This window comes from Misgurnus anguillicaudatus, chromosome 13 (genome assembly GCF_027580225.2).
Source record: "Misgurnus anguillicaudatus chromosome 13, ASM2758022v2, whole genome shotgun sequence".
NCBI classification, from domain to species: domain Eukaryota; kingdom Metazoa; phylum Chordata; class Actinopteri; order Cypriniformes; family Cobitidae; genus Misgurnus; species Misgurnus anguillicaudatus.
This window is the reverse complement of record NC_073349.2, coordinates 22,715,307-22,734,670: the sequence shown is the minus strand read 5'-3', so window position 1 is coordinate 22,734,670 and position 19,364 is coordinate 22,715,307. Positions and strand designations below refer to the sequence as shown.

Sequence of the window (19,364 nt, the reverse complement as noted above, 5' to 3'; positions counted from 1 at the left end):
GTCTTGCGTGCATTTTGTGAACGTTAGCGTCTCTTTTATCATAAACGGTTTTGATGCGTGTGCAGCAGGCACTTATTTTGACAAAACATGTGATGCATATAGTTTACATGATGCAACAAATACATCTTTTGAAAACACAAGCAACACACATGACACTACAAACACTTATTTTGAATTTGTGCCCCTCGGATGAGCAGTCACGAGCCGCCACTGTCAAACTTTGATGCGCCTAATCTCATTGTTAGATTGAGACCTAGCTGGATTTCACACACAAGGTCACATTTTTACATTTAACTTTTATCCTTTGTACATTTTATAGTTTTAAGTAGATTAAATTAGTTAAATAACTTTATTATGTGTGACTTTGTGAGACTAAGAGAGTTTTTATCACCCCTGACTTTGTTTGCATCCTAAATGCACAAGGCTATGCAGTCTAAGTGAATGAGTAAATGTGATCGTCACTGTCTACTGACACAAACACTACCTTCACCTCGATACACACATGCACACAGGCTAGCACACCGCAAGCTGAAACGCTGATCTGAGGAGTCCCCGAATCGAGAAGACAGTGCTGGGGAGCAAAGTGCTTTAATCTGATCTGGCTGTTTGTAAAAGAAACCCAGTCTGGGTCTGACACACAAACACTCACATGCACTCTTCTGACACATCAACGTTGAGATCTTCAGTGTAAGGTTAAGCAAGGGTTTTAAAGATCACTTTAGTAGTGTCAAGATGTCAAATTTTAGAGTCATTCTGCTTTTCTCTCCCCCTTCAGCGGCTGTACAGTTTGTCTTGTCTCTGTTGGAGCCAGAACCGGAAAAAAGACCAACGGTTAAAGCAGCAATGCAGGATAAATGGCTGAACGAGGGTTATTCCAAGAGATTACTACAGACTGTCATTTATAGAAACAGGTACCAGCGATCAGATAATAATACATGGAACATTATAGTCCTAAATTCATAATGTTTTATAGGTACACGAAACATGGTAGTACCATGGTAACAGATCCATAAAATTAAGGTGCATGGTACTTTTTGGATACCTCGTTAAAAAAACCAGCACAGTATGTTCTTATTTGCTTGTTGGCCCACCATCTAGACCAGAACCAAAGCAACTAACTTGCATAAACCAGCTTGAAGCTGTATAGAAATTTATGCTGTTCTAAACTGATCTCTTTTAGCAGCGTATTATTACCATGTTGAAAAATCAACCTGTGTTCAAGATTTAACAGATATGTGTATGTGTGGGCATTTGTTGCATTTTTAGACTGAGACAAGAAGATCTAAATTCAGCTGTGGTAAATTACATGACAGAATCACTTGGTTATGGTCTTTCTGAGATCATCCATGCTGTCATCAACAACAAGCCATCTGCCATCTTAGCCTCTTATCATCTACTGCTGAAGAAACTCACCAGGTATCAGAAAGGAGTCAAGGCTATGAAGGTAAAATGAAATATATACAAATTTGACATTTTTAAACCACATATACTATATATAGAGTTTTGTATTAACATTTTGCTAAGATAACATTACAGTACTGTAAAAAGCACAAAATATGTAAAAATATTGGGTTTATCAACCAATTTTATCTTTTATGGAACTATTTTTATACTTTTTAGTCTATGTATTTTCTGGGATTGCTTCATTCTTTACTTCTTGCCCTCAGAGAGAAGAAAACAATGAATGGAATCTTGTCAATAAAGGATTTTCAGATGCAAATGTGATTTTTCCGACCTTGTGTTTTAATATCGGTTTTTGGTGTAAGTCCGGCGTTGGGTTTTAATGTCAGTCCGACATTGGGTTCTGACGTCAGTCCGACGTTGTTTGTTGAAATTTGGCAAAACAGAACGTCTGCACGACGTTAGAGCTTGACGCCAGGTTGAAGTTGGGTTTTGGCGTCAGTCCAACGTTGTGTTTTGACGTCTGACGCTGTGTTTTAATGTGTTAAGGCTTGACGTCAGCCCCAGTTTGGATTTTTATGTCAGTTTAAAGGGACACAAGGCAGCATTTTTATGTTAATAAATCATCTTCGTAAGTCGGTATATGGTTAAATGACTCATTACATGACGAATGAAGACTCTCTCGCCCGCCCCTACCGTCTGTAGGAAAAATACCCCACTTGCAAGTTCGCTGTATCCGACCCAGTGTCTTTCAGTCTCGTAAAGTCTCAGATATAGAAAGCATTTACTCCCAGACACTAGGGGGAGCTAGTAAAGAAATAATACTCAGACTTGCCTTGTGTCCCTTTAACATTGGTGGTTACCCGTCAATCCGACGTTGGATTTTGACATTAGCCCAATGTTGGGAGTTGACGTCAGGCTGACGTTGTTTTTTGACGATAGTTTGACGTTGGGTTTTGACGTTAGTTTAACGTCAGAACCCGACGTTGGATTTTGAAATCGGGCCCCAACGTCAAAACCATGATTTTGACGTCAGCCCAACCTTGGGAGTTGACGTCAGGCCAACGTTGGGTTTTGATGCAGTCTGACGTTCGGCTTTGACAACAGTCTGCCATTGTGTTTAAATGTCAGTCCAACATTGGGTTTTGACTTCAGTCCAACGTTGGGAGTTGATGTCAGGCCGACGTTGGGTTTTGATGCAGTCCGACATTGGGCTTTGACAACAGTCTGCCATTGTATTTAAATGTCAGTCCAACGTTGGGTTTTGGCTTCAATCTGCCGTTGGCTTCTGTCATCAGTCCGATGTAGTTTTTTTGATGTCAGTTTGACGTCAGTTTGACGTTGGGCCTGACGTCAAAATCCAACGTCAGACAGATGTCAGAACCCAACATCGGCCTGATGTCTGTCCGATGTAAGATTCTGACATCAGTCCGACCTTGTGTTTTAATGTCGGGTTTTGACGTCAGTCCAACGTTGGGTTTTGACATCAGTCTGCCGTTGGGTATTAACGTCCGTTTTGACGTCAGTCCGACCTTGTGTTTTAACATTGGGTTTTGACATCAGCCAAACATTGTCTGACGTTGTGTTTTAATGTCAGTCCGATGGCGGGTTCTGGCGTCAGCCCAACGTCGGGTTCTAACGTGAACATGTTTTTAATGTCAACCCGATTTTTAATTTCCAGCTTGACGTCAGGCCACTTCATCCTTTTCCACCTCATCCCTTGAAATACAGACAGAATTTCTAGTGGTCCAAATTCCTTACACACTAAAACACAAATATTTAATATTAGAATAAGATCTCAATAATTCACACATAACAATTCACTGAAAATAATAAATACAGAATAACAGTGCTGCCATTGGGGCCCATTTTAATGATCTTTCCTATGGCCCCACAACCCCCACGAGCTAGCACTGACCTTATGTCTCACACGCTCATGGACACAAAATGAAATGCTATTTCTTCTTTAGTCTCCTCAGCATGACACATCCAATGAGAAGAGTTCAAGGCAGGCCAGTAGGACCCAGAGGAGCGAATCACCGGACAGAGATGCTCGGAGTGGCAAGAAAAGGCCAGTGGAGACAAATGGACCAAGGCAGCAAAGCCCAATGGATAGAGCAGTTTCCCCAACCTCACCACCTGTGGATACAGCTAATGAGATCGCAATACTTGTGGAGACACATGATAGACTGATTCCAAAGGGTAATAGTGCTTATTTGGCCAATACAGTTCACAGCTTATTCTCTTTGATCAGTGATGACTGACAATTGTCACTTAGCAAAATCTAAATAAGTTTTGCCAATTTGAGAAACTCTAACTATGCTAAAATCGTTATCTTTTGCAAATGGTTTTGTTCTTGTGCACACACATCTCATGGCAATACTTGCCTATTTTACAATGTGACTCATTTGCAGAATGAATTTCATTCTTGCGTAGAAGACGACTCCGGGTCAGATCCGCACCGAAGTCAGTAGTTTTGGAGCGGATCCGGCCCGGACTCATCTGCTGTCTGGTGCATTAATGCTGTTTTTGGATAGTCATACATTTTTGTATGATTCCCACTGTACAAATTCATCCAAAATCGCTATCAGGTAAACAGGTACGTTTTCACATGAGACCAAGATGGTTTGTATGCTTTGCTTTCTACCGTTGACAGTGTTTGTATGCATATGTTTCAGTCTCAACTTTTGCCGAAAAGGAAGCAATTCAAGTCTCACCCCCCCAGTGTGTCTGCCGAGAGGGGAGTGATACAAATCTCTGTGACTCAGCTCCCTGTGATGCCAATGTAACCACAGACACCTCCAGAGACTCCCAGACAATAAAAACATTGAACAAACCGCGTGACCTGAGAACGGCTTACTCTGACAGATATCAAAGCTTGGAATCCGAACATCACCAAGATGATCACAAGTTGGAGAAGTTGCAGACATTTTACTCCGAGAAAGGCACATCTCCAAAAACGCACCTAGAGAGCAGAGCGGGTCAACGCTTTAAAGATCTTTTACTGGCCATTGAAGAGAAAACGTACCATGCTCACCACATCAGCCCAATGGAAACCACAGCACAAACCTCACCTTTACCACGATTACGCCACACTGGAACGCTGAAAGAAGCTACGCCTAGAAAAGTCAACTGGGTTGGCTTTACACGCCATGCCACTGCTGGTAGAGGTTCCTCACCTTTCTTGGTAAATGGGACCAAACCACCTTTGTTTCCATCACAGAGACAACAAGCTCTCGTCATTAAAAACCTGAGACATGCAAAAGAGAAGAGAAACACAGGAGGGGGAGGAGGGATAGGTATCCCGAGTAGTACCACGAAAAGGAACTCTGTTCAGTTAAGAACGACTATACAGCGCAGAGGCGCAGACCTTAACCTACCGATGCTCCCATCAGCTTTACAAAACAAATCTGACAAAAAGACAGAAATACTCAGAATGGACTTTGGATGACAGAGGTTCGGAGAGGAAGTGGGAAAGACATGGGTTGGGAAACTTTAATGGCTGAACCAAATTGATTTCTAGCCTTGCGTATCTGCTTCCTCTCTGATACAAGAATCAGACTGATATATGACACTCCTTTTCTCCATGCTCCCTTGCACCTTTTCCGATCCCTTATTCCCAGGACAATTTTACTACTCTTGAGTTTCCCAATTGTCAAGTTGGGATTTGACTGATGCCCTTTGTAGATTTAAAGCCGCTATCATGTTTCTCGCTTTATGAATGAATGCATATCAATGAGATCACTCAGCTCTACCAGCTCGTGCCAAAAATGAGGATCCATAATTCAGTTTATGGGAAAAATGGCTAATAAAGAATATTTATTACATAAGTCTGTGAAATGTTATGATTACCGCAAGTTCAAAGGTGATTTTCAGGAATATGAAATTTTGGTACAATTTCAGCAATGCCTACAACTTATGTTTATTAAAATAACTTCAAATATAAATTCAAATTTATGTGGTTTACTTAACCATGGATAGCTTTCATAATTATGATCAGATTAGGCCAATGTTTGGGAGTTTGAGGTGTGTATGCTTTTCTAAAGTGTATTTTAAATGAAGAACTGTGTTGTGGCTGCTCCCCAATGGCCAGCGGGGTTTTGAATAATGGACAAGTAAAGGAATCTTTCTTTCTTTACAACTAGTGAGCAGCTCATAAATTATGAAGGCTTTGTTTTGGAACATGATATGATGCTGAGGGGGCCTGGCCTTTGTGTGTCATCTATCATATGCATACTGATGAAGAAAGATTGAACCTAAGTAAGTGTGGCATGTCTACATCTCTCCTCCACTTGTAACTACAGGAACAAAGAGATGTTTTAAAGACAAAAATAGGCAAAGTTTCATAGCAAACATGTTAGACATTTTAACATCTTGCAGTTAAGCATCCTTTTATCAAGAAACATGTAAATGTAGGCCCCAGCTTGTTGGTGTGGGTACAACGTTGAAGGATTGTGAAAAGTTCATATCAACTACAGTATTAACCACAGTAGTTTGCTGCATATTGAGAAAGTAATTATCTTTAACATACTTGGACGTGTATGTGTGTGTATGTAATGTCTGGGTATTACCAGGGTGATTTTCTCCATGGCAATCCCATTAGTCTCTGCTTTAAACATACCAAAAATGGCAAATATGACTTCAATAGAAAACAACAGGGATATTTTACTCTATCTGTCAACCCAATAATGAAGTTGCATATGCATTAGACTTAAAAAAATATGATTCACTGTATACGCTACATCTCAGTCATTATATCTGTAAATACATTCTTCAAGCTTAGCAAGTTGTTTAAAAATGTCCTCAAATCAATAAGATTCAAAAGCATTTTAATAGGATTTTAACAGTGGAAGCCTGCTTTCTGCTTAATGGTTACTGTTTAACAATCTGTCATTCTAGCATAGCCTACATATTTGAGCTACAGAGATACTCTCAAATGTGTTACCTAATAACAATTTATCCACTGACCTGTGTCAGGTCACCAGTTTTCTTCTATGCCGTGTCCTGTGTTAGACAAGTAGAAACTTGCCAACATTACCTCATACCAAAGATAATATATTAATCATTAGTCAAATACAAAATTATGGACAAAACAGTAACTTAGTATAATAAATCTTCAAACAATATTCAACTGACCACATCTCCACCTGAACTAATCCTTACTTGCTGAAATACATTGAATTGATTTCTAATTTACATTGTGTAGTCTAACTGACCCAGCCCCAATACTTGATTTCTTACATAACACTGTACAATAAGACTACATTGTTTAACATTAGGTAACTGAATAAAACTTCTGCAGCATTTATAAATCTTAGTTTAATAAATTAAGATTAAGAAATCATTCTTAACATACCATACGTTGCCATAACGTAACATATCACTATATGTTGCCATAATGTACCATATCATACACTGTAAAAAACATCCGTAGAAATTGCAGCTGAGTTGCCGGTAATTTACCGTAGATTTAAATTTATGTTATTTACTGGCAACATTTTGTTCAAAGTTAAATGAACATTAAACATTTACAAGTCTTTGTCTTTACAGAGTAAAACTAAAAAACAGCATCAAGCAAAACATTCTGGGAAACAAAATTTAAAGCAAAAAACAGAAAAAGGTTGATGATGATTTCTGGTTCCCAGAATGCTTTGCATGAGGCTGTTATTGTATAGTTTTATTCTGTAAAGATAAAGACTTGTTAATATTTAAAATTTATTTAACTTTGAACAAACTCTTGCCAGTAAATAACATAAATGTAAATCTACGGTAAATTACCGGCAACCCAGCTGCAATAACATTGAAATTTTTACAGACTTTTTTTACAGTGTACATTGACATAATGTAACATTCTACTCGTTGCCATAAAGTAACATACCATATGTTGCCCTAATTTAACATACCATACGTTGCCATAACGTAACATACTATATGTTGCCATAATGTAACATATTAAACATTGCCATAATGTAACATACTACACATTGCCATATAGTAACATACCATATGTTGCCCTAATTTAACATACCATACGTTGCCATAACGTAGCACACCATACGTTGCCATGACATAACATACGTTGCCACAATGTAACACACAATACATTGCCATAACGTAACATACTATATGTTGCCATAACGTAACATACCATAGGTTGCCCTAAAGTAACATACCATACATTGCCATAATGTACGTACCATACATTGCCATAACATAACATACCGTACCATAGGTTGCCCTAATGTAACATTCCAAGCATTGCCCTAACTTAACCTACCATACGTTGCCATAATGTAACATCATACTTTCCTATAACGTAACATACTACACGTTACCATAATGTAACATACTATATGTTGCCATAACGTTACATACCATACGTTTCCATAACATAACATACCATACGTTTCCATAACATAACATACCATACATTGCCATAATGTAACATACCATACATTGCCATAACATAACCTACCATTGGTTGCCCTAATGTTACACACCATAGGTTGCCATAACGTAAAACATACTATATGTTGCCCTAAAGTAGCATACCTTACATTGCCATAACGTAACATACCATAGGTTGCCCTAATGTTACACACCATAGGTTGCCATAACGTAACATACTATATGTTGCCCTAAAGTAACATACCATACATTGCCATAATGTAACATACATTGCTAAAACGTAACTTACCAAATGTTGCCATAATAAAATATACCATACCATTACGTAACATACCATGTTGCCTTAACGTAACATACTACACATTGCCATGACATAACATACCATACTTTGCCCTAACACAACATACCATAACGTAACATAGCCCAGTGGTTCTCAAACTGGGGGCCCCAGTTCTATGACATTTTATAAAATACATTAATTTATCATGAATTCTGTGTAATTAAACCTACAAAATTAAGTCAACTAACCAACAGCACTACTAGGTATACTTTAATATGTTTTGTTTAATTAAAATGTTACATTTTAGAACTTTTTTTGTCCTAAATTTTCTTTCGGGGGGGCGCAAAGGAATCACCGTACACAAGGCCCCCATTGTGTACGGTGATTCCTTCGCGGCCCCCCGAAAGAAAATTTAGGACAAAAACAGTTCTAAAATGTAATGTAACAACGCTGAAAAAGTTTGAGAACCACTGACATAGCCTACAGTTGACATTGAGGTCACGCTGGTGTTTTAGCCGTTATTAACCTCGTGTTTATGGCCATTGATGCATGGCGGTCTGAATTAAAGATGAAAGTTGGGACTTGGGGTCAATCAGAAGTGACCATTGTACAGCTAATATTAACCACATCGGGAACATACCTTATGCTGTTGCTGTAGTATAGTAACATGTTCACAGATATGTTCTCCCTTATGTTATTACCGTTCACGTCTTCACAGCTTTCCGTGTGTAACTTCAGGCGCGATGGACACTGACTGAACTGAACTGTCACCACCTAGGCTCGCCCTGACTCCTGACGCGGGAAATAACGGCTCTTCTCCGGTTTCTAATGACGCGCATGCATTATTGAGCGCGCTCTCCCGGGGTGCACGTCGCGCTCGCACTCGAAGCACAAGGTCACGCACAAAACGGACCGCGCGCGAGGTAACGTTACATTATTACACGGACAGTGTTGAGCTCATACTGCGAATGTATTTACAACTAAAAAATTTAAAAACTATAAACATTTAAATGGTTTCCAAAAAACTACAATGATCCACATTTCAAATGTGTTGGGGTTATTCTATTAGAAATTAATGGCGTTCTTGTGGATGCCATATAACATCCTACCCCAGATAGAACTTAACAAATTACCAGAACAGACCCACAGAAACCATTATAGTTTTTGTTAAAACCAACACAATCCCCATTGCAACCATTAAATCAATTACATTCTCTGTAATGTTTCCATTTATCCCACAAGGGATCATCTGATACCATTACCAAATTACTTTTTTGTATACGGTAGTTACTTCTATAAAACAAATCATTGGTACAGTATTATATCACTCTGTGTGAAATCCGGCCTGTACTCAGTGTGACGTATCAAAATCTGCAATAGGACAAAATGATACTGTGGATACACTTACATTTAATGAGGCAGCACAGCATAAAGTTACATGGCTGATTTTAGTTTTACAACATACAGAGGTTTCAGTGTTTTAACCCATTTTTAAATCAAGAAAAAAGCATACAATTTATTTTCAAAGCATATACAAGTTGATAAGTGTATTCCTGAAACCTATATGGCTTAGAAACCATCACATTTATGAGGATGGTCACAATTTAAAAATCAATAGTAATACAACCAAAATGAATACATCAAGCAGTCACATTATTGATATTCAATCTAGATGTGATAGCACATCCTCAATATTTTTTAATCACCAACCCAATCAAAAGGGACTGACGATCACTCACTGACCAAAAGACAAGGACATAGTTAATGCCAATGTGCAAACAAAAGGAAACAAGCGCCATCAGCTGGCTAAGTAATGTAATGACTAAAGACTTACACATGAAGTTGACCAGTTCCTCTAAATTGTGGTTAAATGCAGGACTGCTTTAAATTTATCACACCATTCTTTAACAAATAATATATGCATATCATAAAGCGTGTAGTGGACAGTGAAATTAGACATTGATATTATAAAGAACCGTTTACTTGGGTATAACATTATAATACATTGCCTATGCCATTTCTTATTAATTCAAGGTTAACAGGACATTTTTAGAGGACAAAGATATGTTTCTGTTACATTGAATTATGTAGATTAAAAATAAAATAAAAGATGAACAACAATACATTGCCATTACCACATGAAAAGGGTTACATATGTACATGTTTAACCATTATTTGTTTTGTTTCATAAACTCATCCCATAAAAACAAAACATGGAGGTATGAGGTTTCTAGAGTGAGTATATAAGTAAAACACACAGATAAATACATACGTACAGTATATATACACACACACACACACACATACATTCAATTCATAGACACTTTGTACAATCAGTGATAGCTTTAAAAAAAACTTCCTATTACATTATTTCCCTCAATCCACCAGAGAAATAAAATAAAAAATAGAAAAAGCAAATGCAGACTCAGGCCATCACACGGTTGTTTGCATGTTAAATGGTCACGTTGGCAGCACAGAGACTAGTGCTTTTATCGTGTTTAAAGAACGGAGCGAGGTTGACTCGCTCACTCCAAGTGCACCCTCTCCTGTTTAGGGTTTGAAGCGCACTCTTCATTCCAGCACAAATAAACTCAATAAAAGCCAACTAGTTAAGCGAAACAAAAGAAAGAAACTGAAAATCGGCATGCAGATACACCATCACCAATGTAAAAGGAAACAAAAAGAAAAGATACTTATACCAGTACAAATGGCAGAATTTAATATTCCACCTTTCAGTTTGTCAGGGGTTCGAGTTTGAGCTGTGTTTGATATACATGATTAGTTATTCGTGTTCACTGAATTGGAATCAGACTTCAACCAAGTCATCTTTAGTGGTTGTTTAAATGAGGTTCACTATTATTCATCCATTATTATAATCCTATATACGCATAGTTAGAGATCAGCAAAAGCACACATTAAATAAGCTTTACATTAACTGAAAATAAGACTGGATTTTAGTTGTGTTTATACTGTCCATATAAATCAACAATGCAACTACAGTGGAAAGTAAAAAAAAGATGTCTAATTCAAAATGAGGCCAAATTATATGTAAATAAAATATTCAAGTCAAATTAGCTAAAGACATTCATCACAACTTTCATGTGTTGTGCTACATGTGACGGAGGCATGCTGAACTGAATGAACTCTTCAGAGAGAGCGTATAAGAGTGAGACTACATCAACTGTTAAAGGCTCCTAGTATCTCGGCCGAAAAGCACATTTCCTTAGGAAACAAGCACAATTCCCACCTTCACAGATACCAGACAACCAAACGGTCTTCACTCCTGAGCTAGCAATACAATACAGCTCTTTCGAGGAGAAATGGGCCCCGTTACACAGCTGCAAGTCTAGGCACTGTAGGTCCTGTTGTGCGGCTGCATTTTTGAGCGCAGCGAGTCCTTTGGTGCAGCTGTGTCTCTGGGCATAATAGGTCCTATGGCGCAGCTCCACACCTAAGCACAAAGGGCCTCCCGGCGCAGCTCTGCCTCTGGGCTCATTGGTCCCAGCGATGCAGCTGCATCTCTGGGCTCATTCGATCTTGTTGATGGAGCAGCATTTACAGAAAAAGAAGGCGTGTTTGGTCAGTAAATTTTGGTTTCCTGGTGTTAGCTGTGTCTCCTTGGTGACTGGTGGAGGTCGGCTTGCTGAAGACTATGCCGGGATAGCTTAGACCTCAGCAGCCTTCAGGCCGATTTTCATCTCATCCTGTCAATCCGAGTTGGGCTTCTTCAGCGAGAAGGTGCATATTTGAAAATGATCACTCAACTGCCTTACCTGCACAGAAACAGGAAGAAAGGGTTTAAAGCATGGGTGGGCAAACTATGGCACTTTCATCTGGCCTGCAAAGCAGTTAATAAATGCTTTTTTTAGGGACACTGCACTCTTTTTAAAAATAGGCTCATTTTCCAGCTTAAACGATTGATTTTCACAGTTTTGGAATCCATCCAGCCGATCTCTGGGACTGGCGGTGCCACTTCCAGCATAGCCCAGCACAATGCACCGAATCTGACTAGACCACTAGCATCGCACCCAAAAACAACCAAAGAGCCTTGATATTTCTTTTATTTAAAACTTGACTCTTTTGTAGTTATATCGTGTACCAAGACTGATGGAAAATTTAAAGTTTTAATTTTCTATCTACAAGATGTAACAACAGAAGTTTTAAATAGGAAAAATATCAAAACTCTTTGTTTATTTTTCAGCGCGACGCTAACTGTCCAATCAGATTCAATGGATTATGCTAAGCTATGCTGAAAGTGGTACCACCAGACCCAGAGATCAGCCGAATGGATTGCAAAATGACAAAAATCAAATGTTTAACTTTGGGGAAGCTGGAAATTAGCCTACTTAAAAAAAATGGAGTTTCCTTTTAAGATGGAAACAAACTAATAAATATAGGCAAAAAAATTTAACGGTATTGTAAATATACTCACAACTGATACTCCATAGTGTATGTGAACGATGAGAACTACAGCGGTCCATATGTACAGGATAAGTGTTTCACTGCTCTGCAGGGCTCCAGAGATCACCAGCAACACCACAGCTGTCATCGGCAACAACAACAAACTCAATGGCTTGCATCGAGTGTTACTCATCTGGCATACAATGAGCTTGCACTGAGAGAGACGGAGAGAAAGAGAGAGTGTGTGAAAGCATGTCAGGGCAGACATCGGACAAGATGTTTTAACAGGAACTGAAAGAAGTCCTTTGTCATAGCCAGAAGAATCTGGACACTCACAGTAATGTTGGAGAAGGCTGTGCCCACCATGAAATAAAAAATTCTGGGTTCCTTTTCGATGATGGCTGTCTGAGAAAAACTGATCCACAGCGTTGACAGCACAAACAAGAGCACTGGAGAGAAAAAGGGCAACAAGGCCTCATATATCGAACTGTGCTTTAGGGTGTTATTACGGTATGCCCTGAAATAAAAAAACAGAGAGAAAAAGTGAGAACAAATACTCCTGTCTAAAGATTATTCATTACTTAATAAAAAACAAAAAAGGTACAAAGTAGATTATAAACATGTGACTATATGTATGAAGAGCTCAGACGCCACCTCTGTCAAAACTAGATAATGATATTAACCGAATGTTCTCAACACGTGTATGTTCATAAAATTATTTTGCTTTAAATCCGCTTGATCCCAGATTCTCTGGTTGGCAGGATCCATTAAAGGTGCAGTGTGTAATTTTTAGAAGGACCTCTTGACAGAAATGCAAAATAATATACATAACTATATTATCAGGGGTGTATATAGACCTTTCATAATGAACCGTTATGTGTTTATTACCTAAAATGAGACCTTTTTATCTACATACACCGAGGGTCCCCTTACATGGAAGTCGCCATTTTGTGCCACCATTTTTCTACAGAAGCCCTTAACGGACAATTTTTTTACCAAGTTGTCTCCGATGATGACATGCTTGTCTGGTGGCGGCCACCATAGCTTCTCTATGTGTTTCAAAAGCGAGGGGTGAGCAGTGGAATAAGCTGTTGGTTGCAATTCGCAATCTCACCACTAGATGCCGCTAAAATTTACACACTGCACCTTTAAACGGCACATCAATTGTAGACGAATGTAAAATGACAGTGGATCACATTTAAATTGGGTTACTTGGACCTTAATACAACACAAATGTGGCTAAGACATGCATCACAGCAACCCCTAATGTGTGCGTTAGTATTTTTAATTTTTAGTTTGAATTCTGACTTTCATAATTTGCAGTGCTTCTAGTTGCATCTTCAGTCATTTTGCAATCGTTTACTATGTTTTGTCCAAATAAGTGATTTTTTGTGTGGAGGTTTTTGCCAAAAAAGCTTGCATGCACCTTGAGGGTGTTGCAGCGATAGACAGTCAAATTAGTTAAATGCCACTAAAAAAGTGACATGTGAAAATAATGCATTTCAATTATTGACTAACTATTTTTTTATTGGCATTAAAGGAAAATTACTAAAATAACATGAGAGCCTGATAATAAAATGCACATTTATAAGAAAACATGTCAGACAGACAGCATTTGAGCTCTTCATATATAAACTAATAGTTTTTAAAAAGGTACAAACAATAAAACTTACTTAAAGACATTATAGAGGCTCATTGGCAATGTTACAACAAATAAGCAGGCTGTAATAAAACAAATATAAGAAACAAAATAAGTCAACCTTCCAATACACAAGCTTGACCATATAAGCCAATAACAATGCAGCATTTGACATTTTAGCAGAGAGAAGAGCTTGCTCACCAATAATCATGACGGTAAAGAAGTCTCTGTAATAAATATTCCAAATAACAGGCTCATACCACGTCTCCACACCAACCACTGCTGTGACAATGTACACGATAGAGATAGTCTGCCAGGTAAACACAAAAAGATTATTACAAACTAGCATCCTTGAGTTTCTCTACTCTATGAAGCCATATTTTCTGTTCATTAGATTAGATTATTATCAAGTTAATATCAGAAATTACCACTTGGCTTATGTCGTAGCCCCAAGGCAGGAACAAAATTCCAGTGTTGTATTTCTCCCAGTGGGACAGTATGAAGGAAAACAGGACAACCCATAAAAGATAATGCAGCGTTACAACGTTGACACCAGTGTCACCCCGTCCGAAAACAGAGTAAACGGTTGCAACGAAAAACACGCATGCCCAGCTGTCCAAGCCGTGGTCAAACAGTTCACCCAGTGGAGTGCTGGAGTTTGTCCTCCGAGCCTGTTTTCCATCCACTCCGTCTGCATGAAGCCGTACAAAATGTGTCAATGTATCCTTGTGCATACAAACCCATGGGTTTTAGGAATTCACAAATCTACACAACCATTAAAGGCGGGGTGCATGATCTCTGAAAGGCAATGTTGACATTTGGATTCACCTAAACAAACACGCCCCTACCCCAATAGAATTAGACCTTCTTTTGATAGACCCGTCCCACACATATGCAAACCAGAAAACGATGTCAGTTAGTAGACGTGCCCCTTACTGCTGATTGGCTACAAGTGGGTGATTCTCGCGAAATTAGACTTATGAGGTGTCATGAAACATTTTGATAAAAAAAAGTAAATGCAAAGTAAGAGTATCAAAATAAGAAGCATACAGTTACAAACTTTTCTTAATTTTTTATTGGACATGATTTCAAATGACATCATACAAACCAATTTCGTTGTTTTTTCCACATTTAAGGGGAAAATTTTCATTACCGCAATGTGTCCATGACTGGATTTTGGTTCTTTTACATGAAAATATTTATAATTAAAAAAATCTAAAAAATAAAAAGCTTCAGTGCATGTTATACTATAAACATTTACAGTAAAGAAACATGTGGTATTTGGTGATTATTGGTAAATGAAGAGACTATAATAAGGAATATAAATGTGTCCAAGAAAAATTTTCTCATCCTCCGCAACAATTTTCAATCATTGTTTAAGCCCTCAAGGAACTAACATTTAAAACAAAATGTTGGAAGGGACATAATTGACTGTGACACTCAAGATTCAGCAGTTCTTATTTTTTTCTCTCCAGATAAAAGTTGAATTTTGTTTGTCATAACACCTAGACAACTTTTTAATTCTCATTACCGAAACATGAGTTTGTAAATGCATATATTTAATGTAATATCATGTTGCGGTAATGATAATTTTTTATAATGATATCTAAAAATTTTAAATAGTTCTATAGGAAATATTTTTTAAATCCTCTTAAAATAATGGTTATAGTAAGTTCAGACCTTAATCTTATATGTGCAAAAAAATTGTCTTCAAGGGTTTAAAAAAAAAATCTGTGTTTTGGTACTCGGCCAGACAAAGTGTTTTTCAAAAATCATGCACCCACCTTTAAACAGACCACGATTACAATGATCAATGAACAGATTTTCATAAACGTACCTAAAGTATAGGCTAGAAAGTTAAACAAACCAGCAGCTATCCATACCCAACTTGGCACATGTGGGTAGCCTTTACCTATAATGCAAAAACAAGACATATAAAGAAATAAATTACATCACGTTTCTTGGAACAGAAAACATGCTATAGTGTTTTTGTATGAATAAAAACAGTGTACCATGTGTGTATATAGTATGTATTGTATTTCATGTTTATTATGCTCTGTTAGTGTATATATGTGAGAGCTGTGGGCATGGCTGTGTTATAACAGATGGCTAGTTGATGAGTAAAGAAATGATGAGCTGGAAGGCAGACCTTGATCTTTCTAATAAAAAACCCATATAAACAAACAGTAAAGGACAGAGAGATGGATTTTTTCTATGTAATCATTGCACCATTAAACAGCTAGTGACTATATGAAACAACCTCTGAGTACTTTTAACCCAGAGGTTCCCAAACTTTTCATTCTGTGCCCCACTTAGATGGGTATAATCTATACCTGGACCCACAAACATATTTTTAAAAGTAAATACTCATATTTTTCTATTATAATCGAGTAGTTTTTGGTTTCCTTGTCAATTTATAAATTAAATGTAAGTATAATTGCCTACTTATGGTAAATCATTGCAGCCAAACGACCCCCCTTATCCCACTGTCCGACCCACAGTTTAAAAACCCCTAACCAACGTTAACTTTCACTCATGACTATTGCAAACCACACAAACACCAACATTTACAGACTTCACCTGAGGCATGAAAGTCAAAGTCATAGAAGGACAGCAAGGTGAAGGTGAATACCAGGAATATAAACCCTGTGAACGTGATGAGGTTTGGGGCAAGCCATGTGGGCAAGACCTGAGACACAGAGACAGAAATTAGCAAGTTGCAGACGTCTGATCTCTCGTGCGGTAATCAGATCCAGACGGAAGATTCATTAATGTTGCATATATGCAATTCAATGAAAGCAAAACACAGTGTATTATTTTGATGGGAAGTACGTACCACTAGGCAATTGTGTCTTTAAACGTTTTCTCTTGTGTCTTTACAACTCTAAGTTGTAAACTATATTTCGCTTACCTTTCTTTACAACTTTAAGTGGAGCATAAAATGAATTACACATCAGCAACAAACAGGCATGATCTAAAATGACAGTCAGAGATGCTAAAGCTCTCACCTTCACCAATGAGTTCCAGAAGGGGTGCATGATATAGATAGAAAGGGGGTTGGAGTCCACCGCACTGTACTGTAAAGAGGAAACACATAAGATGCAGAGTCATGTGCTACATGTCACACCACATTGACAGTCTATTACAAGAAATGTGTGAATGTCCAAATCATTAAAGTGTTAAACAGTAGAGGGTTCCTGTTTTTGAAACTGACGTGGTGGCAGCTATATTAAAAAACTTAGAAGATGTTACAGCAGGCAAATTCGGATTTCAGATTATGTTTCTGTAAATTAATTATTTAAAAAACTATTAACTGTGCTATGTGTGCCTATGGATGACTTGAACGTAATGCTTTTATTTAACAAAGGAATAACCAGTTGTGTCACTTCTACTCTTTTGGGTGATGGGAACAGATTCCTTAGCTCATTGGGGTTTATCAAAAACATCTGGATATGGGATGGTCTGAAGATAAACCCTTAAAGGGGACATTTCACAAGACTTTTTTTAGATGTCAAATAAATCTTTGGTGTCCCCAGAGTACATATGTGAAGTTTTAGGTCAAAATATCATATGGATAATTTATTATAGCAAGTTAAAATTGTCACTTTTAGGTGTATGCAAAAATGTGCCGTTTTGGGTGTGTCATTTAACATGCAAATGAGCTGATCTCTGCACTAAATGGCAGTGCTGTGGTTTGATAGTGCAGATTAAGAGGCGGTATTATCCCCTTCTGACATCACCAGGGGAGACATATTTCAATTATTTATTTTTTCACATGCTTGTGGAGAATGGTTTACTAAAACTAAGTTACTGGGTTGATCTTTTTCACATTTTCTAGGTTGATAAAAGCACTGGGGACCCAATTATAGCACTTAAACATAAAAAAGTCAGATTTTCTTGGTATGTCCCCTTTAACTAAGATGCACGTTTGTGCAGCAATGGATGTCAAGTAGAGGCAGATACAATGCAATGATAAAAAATATCTATTAAAAAAAACATACATTATAAGATCTGGTCAAATTAGACGGTATCTGGATAATCGCACTCTATAATTGTGACAACTCTATCTAGATCTATACCATGATCTGAACCATGTAGATCAAGACATATTTCAAAAATTCACATGATGTAAAGCCACTATTGGACCCATGAACTCCACGTTAACGTTAGTGTCTGGGTAAATATTAAATGAACTCACTGAACCATTAAAGGAAATGGGGAATGTGTGACTTGCTCACACACATTAAAATTATGTCTCACTCTCAATCTTCCAGATCCGTATCTGAGGCGGAATCATGAGCCCATCCCTCAACAAACCAGTCAGATTTACAGACTAACCACAAAGCAAGCATTTTAAATCAGTTACAACGAAGTTAAACAATGGAACGTGTGTTTAAGTAAGTTTTTAATTACGCCCTTTTTAAACAAAGTTTCGCGAGGTTTACAAAAGGAAACTGCCGACTTTCCCTGTCACTGTCATCTAGTAATCCATCAACGAAGCAGTTAATGAATACTACAAACATTTTACCATATTATTTGACTTTATAATTTATATAAACATCATGGTTAGTCGATTTATCAAAATAATAGGATAGGACACAAGCACAATGTTTCCTTCGTAAACGAGAATGTAAATGTGACGACTATGCACAGTCGTTGTCCTTCTCGGGAGCGGCACACACCGGTAGACCTCATGCTGTCATGATAGCATAGCACAGCTAGCCGAAACGCTAAACTCCGACACATTAAATAGGATCCTGTAAGTAAAGGCAAGCTTACCTTATATTTATCAAATCCTGAGAGCTGCTCCTTGGTGACATAATCGTATAGAGCCATGATAACGGCAGCACGGCTCTGAAACGGAGGGAAATTTGCTAGCCGCGTCGGCTCAGAGAACCCGCAGTGGTTTGCGTGAGCGGGTACGCTGTGGCGTGACAAATGAAGCTCCGCCCCAACGCCACGTGTTCTTTCATAATTAAAGCCCCCAAAAGAAAGTACAGTAAAACATTAGGCGGATACGACCATACTGCTAAAAGTACACAATACAAATTGTAATGGTTACAATTACAAAAACAATTAAAAAGATTACAGAATTCCTTCCTGTAGTGCCGTTTGGGTCTTGTTCCAACAGGATCTTATAGTGATTATTTGTCTATCAACATTCGCCAGAAAACATACGAGTCGACACATTACAAGTAACGAGACCTGCAGAGACTATTACAGTTTCTATTAAAA

At 38.0% G+C, this 19,364-nt stretch overlaps 2 protein-coding genes across 5 annotated transcripts in view; one reads left to right on the top strand and one right to left on the bottom strand.

Annotated features, from left to right (window-relative positions):
• Nucleotides 1-5,231, top strand: part of LOC129430452 (hormonally up-regulated neu tumor-associated kinase homolog A) — a 127,071-nt gene extending 121,840 nt beyond the window's left edge. For all 4 annotated transcript variants that reach the window (XM_073875417.1, XM_073875416.1, XM_055187652.2 and 1 more), the window contains 4 exons: nt 776-911; nt 1,267-1,444; nt 3,372-3,603; nt 4,080-5,231. In XM_073875417.1, the coding sequence (XP_073731518.1) occupies nt 776-911; nt 1,267-1,444; nt 3,372-3,603; nt 4,080-4,852 (1,319 nt within the window). In that variant the 3' untranslated portion in view covers nt 4,853-5,231. The remainder of the gene's footprint in view (nt 1-775; nt 912-1,266; nt 1,445-3,371; nt 3,604-4,079) is intronic.
• Nucleotides 5,232-9,479: 4,248 nt separating this feature from the next.
• selenoi (selenoprotein I) lies at nt 9,480-19,072 on the bottom strand. Its single transcript, XM_055187659.2, has 10 exons — nt 18,909-19,072; nt 17,138-17,206; nt 16,710-16,818; nt 15,967-16,041; nt 14,558-14,820; nt 14,331-14,439; nt 14,164-14,212; nt 12,827-13,007; nt 12,522-12,704; nt 9,480-11,862 (listed from the first exon to the last, which is right to left on the bottom strand). The coding sequence occupies exons 1-10, from the start codon at nt 18,963-18,965 to the stop codon at nt 11,755-11,757; spliced, it is 1,203 nt and encodes a 400-aa protein (XP_055043634.1). The 5' UTR covers nt 18,966-19,072; the 3' UTR covers nt 9,480-11,754.
• Nucleotides 19,073-19,364: the final 292 nt, after the last annotated feature.